The 18,959-nt window shown below is 46.9% G+C and overlaps 5 protein-coding genes across 6 annotated transcripts; 3 read left to right on the plus strand and 2 right to left on the minus strand.

The window, feature by feature from the left end:
- Positions 1–1,020: 1,020 nt before the first annotated feature.
- LOC128725233 (cytochrome c oxidase subunit 7C, mitochondrial-like) lies at positions 1,021–1,749 on the minus strand. Its single transcript, XM_053818959.1, has 2 exons — positions 1,561–1,749; positions 1,021–1,408 (listed from the first exon to the last, which is right to left on the minus strand). The coding sequence occupies exons 1-2, from the start codon at positions 1,645–1,647 to the stop codon at positions 1,292–1,294; spliced, it is 204 nt and encodes a 67-aa protein (XP_053674934.1). The 5' UTR covers positions 1,648–1,749; the 3' UTR covers positions 1,021–1,291.
- A 757-nt stretch (positions 1,750–2,506) lies between these two features.
- On the plus strand, positions 2,507–9,944 carry LOC128726970 (dnaJ homolog subfamily C member 5 homolog). Of its 2 annotated transcripts, none has more exons than XR_008410831.1 (7): positions 2,507–3,020; positions 4,027–4,165; positions 4,265–4,417; positions 4,493–4,624; positions 7,119–7,323; positions 7,994–8,184; positions 8,367–9,944. XR_008410831.1 is itself a non-coding variant. In XM_053820820.1 (7 exons), the coding sequence occupies exons 1-7, from the start codon at positions 3,001–3,003 to the stop codon at positions 8,375–8,377; spliced, it is 726 nt and encodes a 241-aa protein (XP_053676795.1). In that variant the 5' UTR covers positions 2,507–3,000; the 3' UTR covers positions 8,378–9,944. The 2 variants fall into 2 exon arrangements, 1 of the variants encoding a protein (XP_053676795.1); XM_053820820.1 differs by lacking the exon at positions 7,994–8,184 and adding an exon at positions 5,776–5,841.
- Positions 9,945–10,812: 868 nt separating this feature from the next.
- On the plus strand, positions 10,813–13,314 carry LOC128727613 (cytosolic non-specific dipeptidase). Its single transcript, XM_053821542.1, has 3 exons — positions 10,813–10,959; positions 11,940–13,058; positions 13,131–13,314. Exons 1-3 carry the CDS (start codon positions 10,828–10,830, stop codon positions 13,179–13,181), a joined length of 1,302 nt encoding a protein of 433 aa, XP_053677517.1. The 5' UTR covers positions 10,813–10,827; the 3' UTR covers positions 13,182–13,314.
- Position 13,315: 1 nt separating this feature from the next.
- Positions 13,316–14,504, minus strand: LOC128727614 (OCIA domain-containing protein 1). The gene is made up of 5 exons (XM_053821543.1): positions 14,451–14,504; positions 14,233–14,367; positions 13,985–14,163; positions 13,749–13,918; positions 13,316–13,682 (listed from the first exon to the last, which is right to left on the minus strand). The coding sequence occupies exons 1-5, from the start codon at positions 14,502–14,504 to the stop codon at positions 13,423–13,425; spliced, it is 798 nt and encodes a 265-aa protein (XP_053677518.1). The 3' UTR covers positions 13,316–13,422.
- A 441-nt stretch (positions 14,505–14,945) lies between these two features.
- Positions 14,946–18,885, plus strand: LOC128726241 (bromodomain-containing protein homolog). Its single transcript, XM_053820038.1, has 4 exons — positions 14,946–17,485; positions 17,570–17,838; positions 17,916–18,338; positions 18,423–18,885. Exons 1-4 carry the CDS (start codon positions 15,113–15,115, stop codon positions 18,883–18,885), a joined length of 3,528 nt encoding a protein of 1,175 aa, XP_053676013.1. The 5' UTR covers positions 14,946–15,112.
- Positions 18,886–18,959: the final 74 nt, after the last annotated feature.

The raw sequence follows: 18,959 nt of genomic DNA on the forward strand, positions 1-18,959 counted from the left end.
GGCGGAACGTTGGCCGGCTCGTATGCGACATCGTTGAACCCGGAACGGAAAACCGTTACGCACGTGCTCGAACAAACGACCATCGACTGAACGCACGGCGCATAAAACATCCGCCATTTATAGCCGCCCTTTCTCGACGATGGCCCGAGAAAGATTCGTATCATGCACCGGGAACGGTTCGGGAGGGGAGCTTTGATTTCCCCAGAGCGCAAGGATGTTAGCTTTGGCTCGCGCAACGTGCGCGACAAAGAGCACGGTGTAGCTCTGTTTCGGTTATATTTTCCGCTCCAGCCAGTTCTGGTGCAGGCGATGTTTCGATGCTCTCGAATGGTGACGCTTTCGAGGGTTCAGTGGATGATTCGGTAGAATCGCTAGCATAAATGCAGCACGACCGGTGAGCTGTTTGCAGATGATAATAACCGCCCGCAGGAAGGCTTACAGTTTAATCCATCGCCGGCAGGACGTAATAAGGTACACAATGGATTGAAAAATGAAATTAAGGATACATCAGCGGCGCAAAAAAAACATTTAATTTGTACTTGGAATTAGTGCGCCATCTTTCGCAAACAGGATAAGCTGTTGAGGATACGCAGCAAGTCAGTTTGCTAAAAAATAGCCGGTTGTTTTAAAATTCTCGCTAAAGAGCGACCTACAAAGCTGTTTTCCATTCTGTGCCTGGCTATTTGCTTTCGGAAATCGTTCGTGACGGTGTTTTAATCAAAACCACACCAGATAAATCCGTTGGCTTTTCCAGCCGGGACATTGAGAGTGCCTTTTTTGGGGATAGCGGGAAATTGCCACCCGGCGGCGGCCTTTTGCTGTTATTGACACCGGGGCTTGAGCAAGAGGACCCATAATACTCCCTCCTACCTGTGGATTCCACAAAAAGCGACCGCCGTTTGCATAGCGATAAGCGAAAATGAGAACTGATGTAGCCCAATTTGTACGGATTTATCTTTGATTGATAATTTATTGGCTTCTCTGCGTCGGCGCTTGTGCCGTGCAAAAGTGCAGTCTACGGACCACGAGGAAGCAAACAGCGACAGTGCTGGGAAACGCGCAAAGCCAACAGGACGTACGAAACAGGATTGCGAACACAACAGTGCATGTTATGACGTGCGGACATTTTTAACGCCCCAATTTTGTGGCGATTTTTGTTTTATTGTAACTTCATCCCGCTGAACAAATATCGCTTGCTTCCGAACGCACTAACTGATGAGGGGGGGTGACCGATGTTCCGGCGTGAAGCACCTCCGGTTCCCCGCGTGTACGACGACTCAGAGAAAGGGCTTTACTTCTTCAACAGCTGATGTCTGAGGATGAAGAAGGGAGCGCCCAATCCGGAACCGAAGAAAACGATGAACATCGCGGTAAGCTTGAACCGGTTGGTCAGGCTGAACGGGAGGTTCTGCAAAACAAAACAAAAAAGCGAGCACGCGCTGCTGGTTAGGCAATTTGCAATCTTGGATAACGCAGACCAAACCCGTCAACAATCGCCATTATGTAATGGAACGGTCACGGCCAGCTACACGGGATTGAAGGCGCATTTGTCACACTAACCTCGCCAGGGATTCCACCGTGGGAATGGGAGTATCTGACCAGATTGGTCATTCCGGAACGGGTAACGTTGGCGGCACGGGCAAACATCTTGACTTCGGCTGAAACGGTTAGAGTTCCCGGTGAGCGTTGCAGACCGCAGATTTATTATGCTCGTTCCGTATCGAAGACCGATTTTCGCCACTTACCTAAATCACACGCAAAGGTTATGACAGTAGCGTTGTTGACAGTTGGGAAAATCAATGACAATTCGAGCACTTTTAGGTCAGTGCAGCAGCGATGCATTAGTTGAGGACTGCGTTGAGACAAGACAAGTATTTGGTATATTTATTGATGATAATTATCTTTTTTCTATCACTTTTATCACCTATATTCATTACATATTGTTAAATTGTGTAAGCAATGCACTCATAACCTTAAATTAAATCATTGATAAATTTGTATATTTTCAGGTCAAGTTATAACAACAAACATTGCACGAATTTCATCATTTTTCCAACTGCAATTTAAGGTTTTGTTTTCGATGAAGATAATTCATACACTTTCTACTGTTTCAGCTCCACTAAAAGAGAAGTTGCGCGCACGGAGTTGATGTGTGTGTCAACCGGGAATTACTGTGGTGTAGGCTCTGTGAAAATGTTTACCAGTTTATATTCCCCCGTATCAGGCTCATAAACGATGTTCACTATGCCGTCTCGTGATTACACACGCATCGCAATGTCTAGTTTGGTAGGTGAAATAAGCTAAGATAAGGCACATCTCGCAAACGAAACCCCGTGCGGTATACGCCTTACCCATCGTTTTTTCGGGCTGCGCGCTAGGGCTGCAAATTTTATTGAGCTCTTCCAAAAGCTAGGAAGAAAAAAAAACACGCGAACAGGCGCCGTTAAGATTCTTTTACCCGCTCGCAATACGGAACGAATTATTTCACGTAGACGAAAAGCGACAACGCGTGTGTGATCCCGCAACCCGTATGGTAGTGAACTAAAGTGTTCTTCAACGAGAGTTGTGTCACGTTAAGCTCGTCAATTTGCTTGGAAGGCTCGGTGGAAGAAAAAAAATTGTGTAAAATTGTAATTTGTAAGCAACAAACAGGCAAACAGCGGGGCCCCCGTTCGTCTAGTCGTTTAGTGGCCAATCCAGGTGTTGGATACAATTTTAGGGTACCTTCCCTTACGCATAGACACGCGCGCGAGCTTACCCTGCCCGCAGGTCCCCGGGGGTAAGAAAAAGTGTGCATCATCTAAGTCAATGCTTACTGCAAACGAAGTGAAAAGCTAGTGAAACGCGTCGGCTGAAATTTTCTATCGCTTGCGGCCTGCAAAACACGGGGCAACCTTCCTTTTGCACCACTCGCAAACCTAATCAGTTGGCGTAGGAAAACTTCAGACAAGAGAGCTGGCAGCGAGCATCTTTGCAGCGGGCTGAAGAAATCTTATCACAATGGATAAAAGGAAATTATCGTAAGTGTCCAGAGTGGGTTTTGTCTTCGATTTGCTACTGCCCAGGGATCAGCAGGCGCCGCTGTGTAGATTGATTTATTCCATTTGCACACACACACACCGTGTAGCAGCGGAATGTGAAAAGCTATGCACGGAAAGTTTTTATTATTTTACTGCGAACATGCAGCACCCCCTCCCCCAATTTCTCTACTTCATTCTCTTACATATGCCCACTTGGCGCTGTGAAAACGATACCCGTGGCGCGAAATTAAATACTGAGAGTTATTGATTTTTTTTCGCCCGCACGCACTGGACCCGCCGTTCCAGATGGAGCCCCCTGTTTGTAATTGTTGCTAATTTATTCGTATACATCCTTTGATCAGCTTTTTGCTGCTGGTGGGCAATGGAAGGAAATGAAATTGTAGCACGAAACGAATGCATGAAGTAGTGTAGCCCCTTCAAAACCATCGGCCATCGGTACGTGAAGTCATTGCCCAAGGATATTGCTGGATGCATGCAAGGACGAAACACGACTTGAAGGATCTGAGCAGCTGCGGAGGCCCATCTGACAAATGTGTGTAATGATGCTGTCCCGCTTTGCTGCACACTCGAAGAGATGTTACTCTTTCGAGCTTCTTCGCCACCAGCTACGAGTCCTTTGGTCGTTTTTTTTTTTATCACAGTAGGCAGGATGAAGTGGACCGTGTGTTCGCCTTAACAAAGGATTAAAAGATCCAATTTTTAGGGGCTGGTAAAATGTAAAAATTGGGTTCGTTTGGGAGCATTTTCGATTATATGCCTAAAGATTGTGTGATGCGACTGATGAAGTAATTCGTTTGAGGAGGCTTTACATCCGACCAAGGTTCTTTAATCAATTGAGAGCTGATAAGGAAACCCAACTCACGGTCTTGCCTTAATATTGATGTTGAAAAAAAGCCATATGTTGTGTATATTCAAAAACAAAAAAAAAAGATTGATAATTTCGAAAGCAAGAAGTAATATTTTTTATACCCATTACCCATTGCAGTACGTCCGGGGATACCCTTTATCAGACGTTAGGCATCCAAAAGACGGCCACGGCGGATGAGATCAAGAAAACATACCGAAAGCTCGCGCTGAAGTATCATCCGGATAAGAACCCCAACAATCCAGATGCGGCAGAAAAGGTTCGACGACGGTTCGAAAAGGGGTTACCGAGCCTTTGCCAAGGTTTGGCGCCAGTTTATTGATTAATTTTTCGCGTGCCTCTTGGCCTCTCGTTTTAGTTCAAAGAAGTAAACCGAGCTCATTCCATTTTGAGTGATTTGACGAAGAGGAACATCTACGACAACTACGGCTCGCTGGGACTGTACATTGCAGAACAATTTGGCGAAGAGAACGTCAATGCTTACTTCGTCGTGACGTCGCCTACGTGCAAGGTAATTTGGACCTTCCTTAACAGCATTATGTTCATGAGATACAATTGTTTATTTGTCCTTGTACCCTTCTTGCAGGCACTGTTCTTGATTTGTGGTATTATCACCGGGTGTTATTGTTGTTGCTGCTGTTGCTGTTGCTGCAACTTCTGCTTTGGCAAATACAAACCGGTACCTCCAGAGAACGCCGGCGATTATCACCATCTACACGTAAGTTGAATAAACGTTATCCAACGGTCTAAAGCATAGACTCGTATCTGGCTTGAAATGCAATGTAGCTTCGCAAATGCCGCCATTTGCCATCTTTAGCTAAAAAAAGAGCCACTTAGCATCTGGGGTTCCTTAGCCAAGGAGTGATGGCATGGCAGAGGTTCTTGCTAGTTAGCGTATATCAATGGGTCGTTTCCACATCTGCTAGTTGTACATTGCGCAAGTCTATCAATTGGGCATCTTGCATTTTGTTTTTTTTTCGACTGATAATCTAAATGAAATCTTAACTACTCCCATTGTGCCCCTTTGTTCCGAAGCAGCTGATGAAGCACCCGAAGAAGCTGAATTTGTATCGATGCACTTCAAATCATCCGGGATCAAATCGGCGGGAAAAGTGTGGTGCGCGTTGGATTGGGATATTTTTGGCGATTTTTGATTTAAATTTTCCGTGGGAAAGCTAGGATTGGATGTGTTTTTGTTTAGTTTTTCAAAATTACGGCTAAATCTTAATTTAGTTTTATCATATTCTCATCATTTCATGCATTTGCTGAAGTTCTCATTATCACAAACTTTTTTTTTATTTTGTATCGAAATTGTTTGAAATTTATTTGCCAATATTGCACTGCACTTATCCGCTCATGGTTCACAACTTTTCCATTAAGGAAATTGTCTAGCAACACCTTCAAACTTCGTATCAGCTTGAACCCAAATGAACCGCTGAATGCATGCATTTCTTTTTCTCTAATATCCTTGCTGCGTCTACGATCGTTATCTACATTTCTAGCTGTTTATCGTAAACAAAATACAACTCATCAAGTATGCCGATCGGTCGATGCATGAAGCCATTTATGGGACATTTTTTGGGCTTACAGTACTTAATGAGTTAATTCTGTCTCTCATTTAGCCACTCATATGTTCCAATAAGTGAGCTAATTATTTCCCATCAGACCATGCACAACTCAGACTGAGTCTCGTTTTGTCATCATGTGCCTGCACGTTCTGATTAGTTATGTTATGTTCTTCTGTCTTACGTGCTCCATCTGCGCACTCGTTCTTACACATGCAGGACATTTTTCACACACGTTACCGTATTCACATTCTGTCTATCACCTGTTTTTTTTCTACATGTGTTTTTTTTCTACATTCATCAGAGAGATGGTCCCAGTAGTAGCAACGCAGGGGAAGGAACGGCCGTCACAGAACAGCCTACGCGAAGAGTATGTATTGGTTTTTTGTTTGTTTTTATGTATACCATTTACCCATCTTCATTCATATCTGCTGCACGAGTTTCCGTATTTTACAAATCCAATAACATAGGATCCTTCCTTCTTTGCTGCAATCCCATTTTCTTTAAATTGAAATCTGTTTTCTCCAGCTTTTTATTTTTTTTTCTCCAACCATTGCCCTTTTACTTCCACGTAGACGGTTTCCTTTGCGTTAAATTAAACCTTTTCACAGCATTTCATACTTCATCATTCGACCGTTTTGTTTGCCGATTCATAGGTGCACCATAACTTACGTTTCGATTTTCTCTTTCTTCTTTTCCTCCCCAAATTTAGTTGGAAACCATTTCGTAAAAATGTATTTATTTTCATGGACGTTTGGAAAGAGTCACAGTAAATGAAACTGGCCCTGAAAAGCAGTATAACGATAATATATAAAAATCCAAGCGCTATCTTTAGATACTGTTGTTATTTATTGGTATAAAAAGCTTAACATATTGGCCAGGGATTTAGTGGAGGGAGAAAATTTAATAAGATATCATGTGAATGACGGTTGTGTATTTTTTCCATCTGACGAATTGATTTCGGCGAAAACACGGGCATTTACTGCCGTGAGCACTTCACACGAAATGTAGACGAGCATAATAAAATGTGTCATAACAGTTTCAAAAGATGAAATCAGGCATGAGTCAATGAAATTTGTTTGGAGTTTGATATGGGTCGACTCTTCTCTCTTTCTCCTACCTTCAATTTGGTCTGTATTGGATTACGTACGTAGATGTCTTTTGTTGTTTTGTTTTAGTTTTACGTTCTATTTCGTTAGAGTGTTTGTTACTAATTTTTCGTTTTCGTAATGGCTATGTTTAAGGATGTGAAGTAGCTTACATGGGTAGCGGTGGGGGATGATAAATTATGTGTATTTTCTACAGGTGGCGTGATCCTTTGGATTTGTGGAGTGTAACCGGGTGTTGTCTCGCCGTTCGTGGGATAGTTCTCTAAAAGGTTAATTTAACTCCCACGAATGCGCAACAATTAAATAACAATGTCTTTCTCGAAAATTGTATTTGTCTGCCCAAGCTTGCAACGTTGGTCCGCTTGAATTGAACCTCCACAACCGGTTGCGAATTCTACCGGTAGGGCTAATTCGCTTCGTACGTTGTGCTATGCGTAGTCTATTCGCTTCCTAGCTTTGAAATGAAACCCTACGAGTGCTTTATCGCTGGGAACATTGCTCACACGTGTACGTTTCGTCAATTCGTGTTTCTTTGTAGGAGGATTTGGCTGATTTGGAGGATAACGGAGGCAGCAGTGGCCCAGTGACGTCCCAACCGCAAGCTGGCCAGGCGCAGGGAGCCGGAATGCCCGTTTACGCGATGCCACCACCATCGGCGAACCCTACGAACCCGTTCACGGGAGCAGCGGCCGCAACGGAGAGCACAGGCCTAAACAAGGGCAACCAACCCATCTACACGCCAGGTAATTTGAGCTTATTATTCTTGCCTTGCCATAGCCCAGCCCAAACGGAATGAATCCATCGGACAAGCGTAATTTGTTGCAACCCCCCCAAAATGTCCCAGAGCCGATTAGTGTTGTCCATATATGTGTGGCTTGATATCGCTATTAAATATCGCTTATTACCTCATTATGGCGGTTAATCTATGTCGCACCTCGTGTTGGAAGGATTTTTGGAACACAGGATTTTGTAAAAAGGCTCGTCGATTTTAACGTTTTGTTTTTCGTTTACATTCCTGCTCCTGTGCGACGCTGAACGCGGTCGGATGTAGGCCACTAAAACGCATTTTGGAATATCTCGATACCAGCTTCTGCTATAAACATTAATACAATAAGAGTATGGTAAATCATTCTTTTTTAACGCTCCATTAAAATTGTTTTGTTTAGAAAAATGTGTATAAATTGCATGTGCATGTAAAGTGAACACATTCCTTTATTTGTGGAACCATGTTTTTGTATGTGCATTTTTTAACACATTACACTTCTATTTTTCGATTTTCTCAACTTTTTCGTTGTCATGTGTTGTTTTGAACTGTTTCACGTGCTATTTGTTTATTGTTCAATATTAGGCGTATTGGAATTATGGTTTTTATATACTAAGGATTGTTTTATTATTGTATTCATTTTTGCCTAGGAGATTTGCTACAGTTTTGAAGTTGTGTTCTGCGTTTCCGTTATCTTTGAATCACCCAGGAACGCGATGCACATCATATGGTTCTGTACTTGTAGTGTAGAATCACCTATTGTCTGTATATGATTTTCTGCAATTGAACACCACTTTTATGAAACCTTACAAGAAATTCGACATTTTTTCGTAGTTGTGATGTAAGTAAAGACGTATAGAAGCTATTTAGCGTGTGTGAATCGTTTCTGTAGATAGTTAAATGCTCGTTACTATATTAGTTGAATGCACGACAATGTGTTTTTATCGTAATTTTGTTTTTAAATGTATAAAGCGTTGCCTGATGCAAGGATTTTAGAATATTTTTTTCTGTTTAACATTTTAGGTATGAAGTGAGCGCAGCATAGTCGCCGCCATCAATAAAACTGTTGGTTTGAGGGAAATCAATCGCACGTTGGTGGATGGTGATAACGAGTTCATTCGCGCACCGTTCCACCAACCCTTCTCCTTTTGTGCTGCGAAATGCACCGAACCAAACAACCATTATACAATATACCGTAACAATAATAACAAACTCTAATAATCGTTGCTCGTATCGACCGCAAACGTTTCCCTGCAATGCAAAGGTAACCTCGTAAAGGCAGCGGAACAAAACAGTATCTTTAAGGTATATTTGTACGTTAAGGAGTTACATAAACGATGTCCCGAACGTTTTCTCACTCGCAAAAGTTTGTTCACTGAGAAGATGCATTATAAAAGATGTGTAGTAGAAGATCGTGTGTGTGTGAGTGTTAGTGTTAGCGACTCCGAAAACATCAGATTCAACTGAGATAAGCAAAAGACAAAATCAAAACCAATCCAGCAAAGGCTAACATTATTTTACTTAGGCTGGCAACGCTAGCAACAGTAATCGTAAACTACAACCAGTTGAAGAATACGAATAGCGTGAAAATGCAATTGATGATGAAAAAGCAGATCTTTGGTACAACCGCTCTTTTGAGATCGTCCTTAAACTAGTGAATGTTTCAAGTTTCAGAGCGGTTGCTATAATTTCCTTCTCATAAAGACGATGAAAGAGTGTGCACAGTATGGACAGACACCTGCCGCAAGGTGGATTTGCAGCAGAAATAAAACAACGCATAGTATTTGGTCGATAGTCGAGTTGAAAATGAATTATACCATTGGTGGAAAAGAGGAAATCCGCGATTCCCCGTCATTTATTAAGTGTTACTATTTCGATTTTTGCAAATACTACTTCAATTTGAGGCATCATATTATCACCTAAAAGCAGGTGCGGCATTAGCAAAAGTCCATCAACACCGGTCCATTATCCGGAGCTTACGAGAATATTAAGTAAATCAATTTTGCGCGTTATTTTTGTGTAGTACGTATCCAAAGGTCGTGCAAAAGAAGGTACGGATAAAACAAAGCGAAGCGTAAACTATGAACACAAAGCTAGCGAAGGAAAAGAATATATCTATATACATACAAAATTCATATATCTTATATCCATTTATCCCGAATTTCCAAAGCATTTGAAGCACGAACCTAAACGGACGTTGTTAAAGGGTGGAGTCGATGGTATGTGGTGTACACGGAATTAAATAGCGACGAAACACGGTTGTAGGGCAGGGAGATGCGTAGGGACGGACCAGTTAGAATTGGTTTAAAACAACAGCAAAACAACCACAGCAACGATTGCAGACATAAGAGATGGGCTGGAGCATACAAGGAAGACCTGACGACGAATTGGACAATGCGGACATAAGCGATGCTAGCAATTATATATTGTGAAATATATTTACTAATGGTGAAAAAAAACCAGTAGCGAGCATCCACAAGGACGGAAGCTAGTTTCTCTTAGCAGAAAAGTTGCGTAGCGGAGTGACACATTACCCAGATCAGTACGGAAGGAAATAAACTCAGACCTGAACGACGAAACATTCATTGCCACGTTATGCAGAATCTACGATGTGTGTCTCTATCTGTAGTGTTCATTTCAATGTATTCCGAAACAGCTTCAATAATTAAGCCGCTGCGGTGAATCATCGATTGTTTCCAGGAGAAAACACGGGTTCGTGTAGTTTATTATAATCACGGGAACTCCACCGGACAAGTGCTATAGAGGGGATGTCTTATCAAAAGACAAATGCTCTTAATTTATGGCGGCATTAGCTGTGTCTCGTCTACGAAGCAGAACCACCCTGTGGAGAAGAGTTTCCATTTCTCTTCGCATCTTTGGTAAGTGTTTATCATCTGATTTGTACTACTTCTTTTAGGAAGAAGCTGTATGGTTTGTTAAGACTGCCTGTATGAGGAAACTCCCTTTATTTAATTATCTACGAAAAACCGCAGGGTTCCCATTGCCGTTGTATAATTTGCAGGAAAGAAACAGCATATACCCGCTTTGAGTACTGGAGCATGGATGTAAACGAAGCCAGATCTGCCGTCGCGGTGTAACGATAATATCTGCCGGCTCTCACACTATCAACACCCCATTTGCGTGCTGCCTTCGGGTTCGAAAATTTAAAGCACGTCTGGCCGTTTGTGCGTACGCATCGTCGCTGGCAGACTCCATTTTCGTTTCGTATCAGTAATCTTTTGTTTCGTCCCTTCGCAATGGCTTCTGCCGAGCTACCCGCCGTGCTGAGGAAACTCTTCAGGTATGTGCGGTTTTCTGGCACCCCGAGCCGGATTTGTAGAGCCAAACCATCGCTACTTACGGTATTGATTTGTTTTGCAGCCACATCGATGGCAATAAAGCCAAATACATCGACGCCCTGCGGGAAGCGGTGGCAATCAAGTCCGTGTCCGCTTGGCCGGAATCTCGCACGGAAATCTTCCGCATGGTGGACTGGGTTGCCGAGCGGTTGCGCACCCTCGGGGCAACGGTCGAGCTGGCGGATGTTGGCAAACAAAAGCTGTCCGACGGTCGTGTACTTGATCTTCCGAAGGTCATCCTCGGGGTGCTAGGGACGGTAAGTATCTGATCTGTTAATTCTCTCCACCATTCATCGTTCATTTTCAATTTCATTGGCGGGTGGCAAGTGTGTAGATAAAACATGACGCATCATCTACGTGGGTAGAGTGATCGGTCGCATCTCGATGATCGCCATTTTTCGCGTAGTAAAGTGCAGAGGGTGAAGTCAATGAACTGATCACTAACGAAGCAACCTCCCCTTTGTTTTTTGACCCCTTTCCGATGGGGGGTACAGAACATCGTTCTGAATGGTGGGCTCGGCTGCAATGTTTACTATATAAATGCACCCTCGTTGATAGGACAGTTCAGAACTGCATCACGTAGCAATGACGTCACCTGGTCGGCAACTGCAGCGACTGCAACCAAGAGGCAGTAACGCGAAGCACGACGGTCGTTTTGCTTTCTTCTTCGTCAGCAAAACGATGCATGGTTGTAAAATTAATGCTAGTGCAAGGGCAAGGGCCAGCCGTCGAGTGTCGAGTTTCAATGGGCCACCTCCCAGAGCTAGCCATTGATAACATATATGTAGTGCATAAATGCGCCCGAACTGGTAACTGGAACTGGTGTGGTAACTCTCTACTGTTGCGCGAGCGTTCGGAATTATCCTCAAGTGTTTGTTTTTCGGTCCGCGATTGCGATAAGCCAGTCAAAATAGGACGAAAATTGCGGTTAGCGATAGAGGAAATGGATGAAAACCCACAAATGATAGCATACGTTGCTCTAGCGGTGGTCCATACCTCAATATTCGTGTCGGTTGAACAGCCGCGAGGTGTTAACTGAACAATAACTGGAGGGCTCGTGGACAGTTGATCGATTCATAGAGTGCTTGTTTTTTTTACAACATAGATTAACATTCCCTTCAAACCCCCCCCGACCACGTTGGGCAGCGAAATAAGAATCTTATCTCGTATCCTTACCAATCAATTGTCTATGGATGATTAATCACTGGGTCGGTTTTTTATTGCCACGGCTCAATAGGACCCAGCGAAGAAGACAGTATGCTTGTACGGCCATCTCGATGTGCAACCGGCCATAAAGGAGGACGGTTGGTCGACAGAACCGTTCGTGCTGACCGAGAAGGACGGGAAGCTGTTTGGACGCGGTTCCAGCGATGACAAAGGGCCGGTTCTGGGATGGCTCCATGCGATTGAAGGCTTCCAGGCCATCGGTGAGCCGCTACCGGTGAATCTGAAATTCGTCTTCGAAGGCATGGAAGAGTCCGGAAGCGAAGGACTGGACGAGCTGTTGTACGCTCGGCAGAAGGATTTTCTCTCCGACGTGGATTACGTGTGCATTTCCGACAACTACTGGCTTGGTACGGATAAACCCTGCATTACGTATGGCCTGCGTGGCATTTGCTATTTTGAAGTCGAGGTGGGCTGTGCCCATAAGGACCTGCACAGTGGCGTATTCGGCGGGACCGTGTACGAAGCGATGAACGATCTGGTATACCTGCTCGGTACGCTGGCGGACAGCGAGGGACGTATTCTGATTCCAAAAATCTACCAGGAGGTTGCACCAATGCTTCCGAACGAGCAGGCCATCTACGATGCGATCCATTTCGACGTCGGAAGCTACCGGGCGGAACTGGGTGCACGCAAGCTGATGCACAAGGAGGACAAAACGAAGATCCTTATGCACCGTTGGCGTCAGCCAAGCCTTTCGATTCATGGTGTAGAAGGCGCGTTCTACGAACCTGGTCAGAAGACGGTCATCCCGAAAAAGGTCATTGGCAAGTTTTCGATCCGCATTGTCCCGAACCAGACGCCTGAATTGACTGAGCGTTACGTGGCTGAATATCTGAAGGCAAAGTGGGCCGAACGAGGCTCACCGAATCATTTCGAGGTACGCATGGCCCACGGTGGCAAACCATGGACGGAAGATCCGAATCATCCACACTACCAGGCGGCCCGGACGGCAACCAAGCACGTGTACAACGTTGATCCGGATATGACGCGTGAGGGAGGTTCCATTCCGGTCACGTTGACCCTGCAGCAGACGACGGGCAAGAACGTGTTGCTGTTGCCGATGGGTGCCTCAGACGATGGTGCGCATTCGCAGAACGAAAAGATCGACGTACGCAATTACATCGAGGGGGTAAGTAAAGAGCGCTCTATGGTTTGTGTTGGGTGAAGTTGAGAGTATAATGATTTTTTTTTGCACATCCAGACCAAACTACTCGGTGCCTATTTGTACGAGGTGTCCCAGATTTCTGGCTAGTGATCGACTCAACAGGGTGGAGCGGTTTCGTAAAAATATTCGACACATCACATTACTAATACCCGGTGGTGCTGCATTTTATTAATGTTTATTTTTGAGCTTCCGGAACGCCAATAAATTAACCACCGGTCGATTTCAGGAAAAACAATTTATTTGTATATTTAAGACGCCTCTACGTTTACTACGGTACGTTTGTTAGGCTACCAAAAAGCTATAGCGCGAGGAAATGCATTGAAGTGTTTTACTGCGACCAAGCATCACCGTATTTGTTCTTAACCGTTGGTATACCAGGACCGGGGGATGGATCCTCAGAAGGTACGTTCCGGCGTTCGGTTAACTCACGTCTTACTGGTGGACTGTCCTCGAGGATGGTCGCGGGCCGGTATGGTTGTTGCTGGCGTTTTACGTATTCTTCGCGATTTTGCCGCCGAAGTTCCTCGTAGCTTTTGGACGATTTTGGAGCAAGCGGTAGCTGAAGATCCTCTTCGAATGTTGCCGTAGCTGCGGAAAGCCGAAATTATACGTTAATAATTTGCTTCTAGGTGAGTAGTTTTTTGCTTCACTTACAGTCTATGGTTGGACGACCGCTGTCGTCTAGGCCAGAATATTGTGGACCATCGTAGTATAAATTTAACGAACCATTGCTAAGGAACGATTCATCGGCTTGCCGTTCCCGTGGAGCGGTGGTCTCAAAAGGAGTTAACATACTGGATGCACCGAAGCCTTGGTCAGGAAGGCTGCAACAAAGAATTTTACGTAAATGACCATATACCCATTCAAACGAGGAGCGTATGCATTCTTACAATTTATCGGCCATTCCTGATGATCCTTGGCGACGTTGGCGCATTAAATCCGCCAATCGAGAGTTGGGCAGCTGGAGTATCTTTTCGGCACATTTGCTTTGGTAGCTTATCTTCCCGATAAAATACCCGAGCGTGACACCCACCAGAATCTTAGGGGTTGGACCGAATCTAACGCTAGGCTATACGACAGATGATGTCGAAGTATCTTCAGAATCCAGTATAAGCCGTCAGTAACGTGAACAACTTACCTTTAGATACTTATTGTGAACTGCGTACCATGCTCCGAATCCCATAGCCGTTCCCAATGGCAGCGACCGTTGAAAAAATGACTCGCGATTGCATTCTCTCAGAACTTGCAATTCTTCAGGGGAAAATTGAAAATTCTGGAAAAGGTGTGAAAAATTTCACAACATTTCCCAATAACTGTCTTCAAGCGTTGTGCTGCGGTGAACGATGAGGTACTTACTAATGCATTCCTTTGCGCATCGTTGGTCTGTTGCACTTGATCGTTTTGTTGCATGATGTGGGCAAACTCTTAGCAAGGTTACTTTTGAGATGCACTTACAGCCCGTGAAAGTAAATAATCAAATAATGCGTCCAGTAGCCGGTGCAGGAACAGCTGATTGTGACAGGCTCGCTTCTGGCGCGGTACAAATGCAGACACCTTGGTAGGAATTGGAATTTATTTAGGTATTAAAGGTGTTGAACGCATGTTTAAAAAAATTAAAAATGTGTACAATACTAGATATTCAATGTATTAAACACACTATTGTGCGTAAAATCCGTGAATTAAATCCTAGAGCTTTTTACCAGTCGAATTGTGGTCAATTCAAAGTGTACCGTTGGTAGCCCTGATTCGTCTGGCGTTTGACAGCTAGCGCTGCGAAACTGTCAAAGTAGAGCGCTGTAAACAAAAACGCGCTCCAAAAACACGCACAGCAAAAAAAAAAGAAAGGGAAAGCGGGCCAGCATATTCGTGTGGTGAAAAGGTAATTTGCATTACGCTGTGAAGAAAAATAGCAACCAAAAGGAGTGACGAAGACTCGGCTGCCGGTTATCGGGTGGGAGCAGCTTACGCCGAAGAGCAGCCGTGCAAGGCACCAGCGGCGGCCACACTTCGAAAGAGCCATGGGCATCGACTTTGAAGTGAACGATTACATCAAAACGTTGAAGAAAGATGGTGGTCCGTTCAAATGCCCCAAGTGTGACAAAACGTACAAGTCGGTGATTGGGCTGCAGTACCACCTGAACAATTACGATCACGACAATCCGTCCCCGGCGATGATGGCCTCGGTTTCGACGCCCATTAAGCAGAAGGGCCGCAAGTTGAAGGTAGGCGTGACACCGAAGAACCAAATCGCCTCGAGCCCACCGAAGGAGGGCATTACGTACCTCGAGACCGAGCACCTAGTGCGCCTCGAGTGCAACGGGAAGACGGTGAAGATTCCGGTGACGGACATGCTGCCCCTGATGTCCCTCGAGGACTACGAGAGCAAGTGCAAGAGCGTGTCCGACTTCGAGGCGTTCACTGTCGCGGCACCCGAGGAGCCTGAGGTGCAGCTGCCAGAGGGCAAATTCAAGGAGATCGATGACTACGCAATCTGTGATGCGCCACCACGCCCGAACGCCTACATCCGGTTTATCGAGAAGTCAAGCGAAGAGCTGGACGGAGAGGTAGAGTACGACGTGGACGAAGAGGACACGACCTGGCTGAGCATAATTAATGAGCGCCGAGCGGCGCAGAATGTCGGCCCTGTGCCGGTGGATTCTCTCGAGCTGCTAATGGACCGGCTGGAGAAGGAGTCTTTTTTTCAGGCGGCAGCTAACGGCCAGAATGGAGCCGTCGTGGATGATGATGCCGTGTGTTGCATCTGTATGGACGGCGAGTGTCAGAACACGAACGTGATTCTGTTCTGCGACATGTGCAACTTGGCCGTGCATCAGGACTGTTACGGTGTGCCGTACATCCCGGAAGGCCAGTGGCTGTGCAGGCGGTGTTTGCAGAGTCCCAGCCGACCGGTGGATTGTGTGCTTTGCCCCAACACCGGTGGTGCGTTTAAGCAAACCGACCACAACCAGTGGGCGCACGTCGTGTGTGCGTTGTGGATTCCGGAGGTGCGATTCGCGAATACCGTGTTTCTTGAGCCCATCGATTCGATTGAGACGATTCCTCCCGCACGGTGGCGGTTGACGTGTTACATCTGCAAGCAGAAAAGCAATGGGGCGTGCATTCAGTGCAACAAAAACTACTGCTACGCGGCGTTTCACGTCACGTGTGCGCAACAGGCTGGATTGTGTATGCGCATGGACACGGTAAAGGGCACGGACAGCAACCCGGTCGTGGTGCAAAAGACGGCGTACTGTGACGCACACACGCCACTGAATGCGCTTCAAACGACACCGGGCCACTCACCGGAAGATGGACCACCGACGGATGCGCGCGAGGTCACACGGGAGAAGATGAAAAAGGCACGGAAATTGTTGGCACTGAAGCGTACCAGCGCACCGGTCATCCTGATACCGACGATCCCGCAGAACCGCATCGAGGAGATATCCTCCCTCGTGAACATTCCGAAAAAGCAACAATTCATTCAGCGGCTGATCGCGTACTGGACGCTCAAGCGGCAGTACCGTAATGGGGTGCCGCTGTTACGGAGGCTACAATCGCAGGGACAAGCGCAGGGTACGGGAATGCCGGGCAGTCGGGATCGAACGGATGGCTCACCGGACGCGCAAGAGCTGTACCAACAGCTCAAGTACTGGCAGTGTCTCCGACAGGACCTCGAGCGATCGCGGTTGCTGTGCGAGTTGGTGCGAAAGCGCGAGAAAATCAAGCTCATCCTCATCAAAACAACGGAGCAGCTCGTGATGGCGAAGCTGAACCCGATCGAAAGCGTGCTGCACCGGATCCTCGATCAGCTAGAGGTGAAGGACGACAAGGAGATCTTCCGCGAACCGGTCGACACGGAGGAGGTCCCGGACTACACCGAGATCGTGAAACACCCGATGGATTTGGGCACGATGCGGCAAAAGCTGAAACGCGGCATGTACGTGCGAATCGAGGACCTGGAGCAGGACTTTGCGCTCATGATTCGCAACTGCCTGGCGTACAACAACAAGGACACGATGTTCTACCGGGCGGGTGTGCGTATGCGCGACGGTGGTGCGATCGTGTTTCGCACCGTACGCAAAGAACTCGAACGGTCGGGTTTGTTTCAGCAACCACCGGCCCTGGAACCCGTCCCTGCTAGGGTTGCGTCTTCGGCCAGCAAAACGCCGGCCGGTTCCGGTGAGGACAACCTCGCGATGGACATCGAGAGCGAGCTGACGAAGATCACGGGCCAATCGGCAAGTGCGGATCACATCGAGAAGCTGCAAACGTTGCTGAGCAAAGCGAACGGCATTCGGCACGCGTTAACGCGATCCAAACGCATCAAGCAGATACGCAACGAGATCGCGCGTGTGAAGCGTGCTCTCAGCAAGGATCCGGAACGATCGATGGTACGTGTGTCTGTGAGTTGTTGGCGGATGTGCTAGCTCAATAGAACAAGCAAGATTGCACCTCAAAAACCTTCTCTCTTTCAGCTAAACGATAGCAGAGGCTCAGATCTGTTGTCCGCGGGACCAAACGCTGGCCATCTCGGTGGTACGCCTTCATCATCGCTCGCCGGATCGATGCTTTCACCGAAGAAATCTCACCATGCCTTACACGCGGAACCTTCCACCAGCGGGTTGAGCGGGCTCGGATCCGGCAGCCTCGCGTCACTCAGCCAGAAACATCACCAAATGACCCCGGAGGCAAGCCCACTCAAAGTGGTCCACAACAGCCCTTCGCCGTCCGGTGTAAATAGAAGGTAATGGAGTCGCTGCTGCATTTGCGGTTCGCACAAAAGCCTCTAATTTTACGTTCTCATTTCGCCCTCCCCACCAGAACGGCGGTATTGTTCACGCGGAAAGCTCAAGCGGCGTTGAAAAAACCGGACACCCCTCTCAAGCAGGACGGCAGCGCGGGTGGTACCGGTGGTAGTGGTTCCGGAACGGGTGGATCGTCCGGTGCAACGCCAATGACCACGACGGAGCTGCTGCAGAAGACGGCGAAAAAGATTAACCGTAGCAAACGGATCGGTAAAAGTGGCAAGGGCATCGAATCGTTCCTCGAGGCGACATCCGCGTCCGCTCTCGACGGTAAACCGATGGAGCGTAAATCGCTCGAAGCCATCCCGGACAGCTTTCGCGTGTACCGTGGCCAGCAGGACCGGGAGATCAGCGATTCCGAGAGCAATCTCAGCCTCACCGGAAGCACGTGCAGCAGCTGCAGCGGGTTCAGTGGTAGCGGTACGGAATCGGAATTTGGGTACGTTTCGTTTGTGGTCGACGCGCATTGACGCCAATCATCCGCTCATTTTTTGGATGCCCTTTTTTCCTCACACAGCACCAGCGTGGACGACGATCAATCGTTCTGCGATACGGACATGTCGTCGAACAGCGAGCAGGATGTGGAAACGTTTCCGGAAAAGCCGGCCCTCGAACCGCTGAAGCTGGTGTGGGCTAAATGTCGCGGTTACCCGTGGTACCCGGCGTTAATCATTGATCCGCACATTCCGAAGGGTTTCATGCATAATGGTGTGCCGCTTCCGGCACCACCGGCGGATGTGTTGACGTTGCGTTCGAACTACGACGAGCCCGTCTTTTTGGTGCTGTTCTTCGATGTGAAGCGCACGTGGCAATGGTTGCCCGTGGGTAAGCTGGAGCTGCTCGGTGTCGATAAGGAGCTGGATCAGAGCAAGTTGATTGAATCGCGCAAACCGACGGAACGGAAAGCCGTCAACAAGGCGTACCAGGAGGCACTGCACTATCACAGCCAGGTGTCGAGCGCGGATGGACCGGCCGGGAAGTTATGATGCTATGCCGCGGGGGGCGGCAGCAGCGTGCAGCGTCGGGTGGACCATTCACCGGAAGCGCACACCCCGGGGGA

The sequence above is a fragment of the Anopheles nili genome, chromosome 3 (assembly GCF_943737925.1).
Source record: "Anopheles nili chromosome 3, idAnoNiliSN_F5_01, whole genome shotgun sequence".
Lineage (NCBI taxonomy): Eukaryota > Metazoa > Arthropoda > Insecta > Diptera > Culicidae > Anopheles > Anopheles nili.

Coding starts and splice junctions, on each gene's coding strand:
- LOC128725233 (XM_053818959.1), bottom strand. CDS start 1,647: ATGTTTGCCCGTGCCGCCAACGTTACCCGTTCCGGAATGACCAATCTG. Junction 1,409..1,560: donor ACGGTGGAATCCCTGGCGAG/GTTAGTGTGACA, acceptor TTTGTTTTGCAG/AACCTCCCGTTCAGCCTGAC.
- LOC128726970 (XM_053820820.1), top strand. CDS start 3,001: ATGGATAAAAGGAAATTATC. Junction 4,625..5,775: donor GCGATTATCACCATCTACAC/GTAAGTTGAATA, acceptor TACATTCATCAG/AGAGATGGTCCCAGTAGTAG. Junction 5,842..7,118: donor CAGAACAGCCTACGCGAAGA/GTATGTATTGGT, acceptor GTTTCTTTGTAG/GAGGATTTGGCTGATTTGGA.
- LOC128727613 (XM_053821542.1), top strand. CDS start 10,828: ATGGTGGACTGGGTTGCCGAGCGGTTGCGCACCCTCGGGGCAACGGTC. Junction 10,960..11,939: donor TCCTCGGGGTGCTAGGGACG/GTAAGTATCTGA, acceptor ACGGCTCAATAG/GACCCAGCGAAGAAGACAGT. Junction 13,059..13,130: donor TACGCAATTACATCGAGGGG/GTAAGTAAAGAG, acceptor TTGCACATCCAG/ACCAAACTACTCGGTGCCTA.
- LOC128727614 (XM_053821543.1), bottom strand. CDS start 14,504: ATGCAACAAAACGATCAAGTGCAACAGACCAACGATGCGCAAAGGAAT. Junction 13,919..13,984: donor TCAGGAATGGCCGATAAATT/GTAAGAATGCAT, acceptor TCTTTGTTGCAG/CCTTCCTGACCAAGGCTTCG. Junction 13,683..13,748: donor CGGTCGTCCAACCATAGACT/GTAAGTGAAGCA, acceptor GGCTTTCCGCAG/CTACGGCAACATTCGAAGAG.
- LOC128726241 (XM_053820038.1), top strand. CDS start 15,113: ATGGGCATCGACTTTGAAGTGAACGATTACATCAAAACGTTGAAGAAA. Junction 17,839..17,915: donor CCGTCCGGTGTAAATAGAAG/GTAATGGAGTCG, acceptor CCTCCCCACCAG/AACGGCGGTATTGTTCACGC. Junction 18,339..18,422: donor GGTACGGAATCGGAATTTGG/GTACGTTTCGTT, acceptor ACACAGCACCAG/CGTGGACGACGATCAATCGT.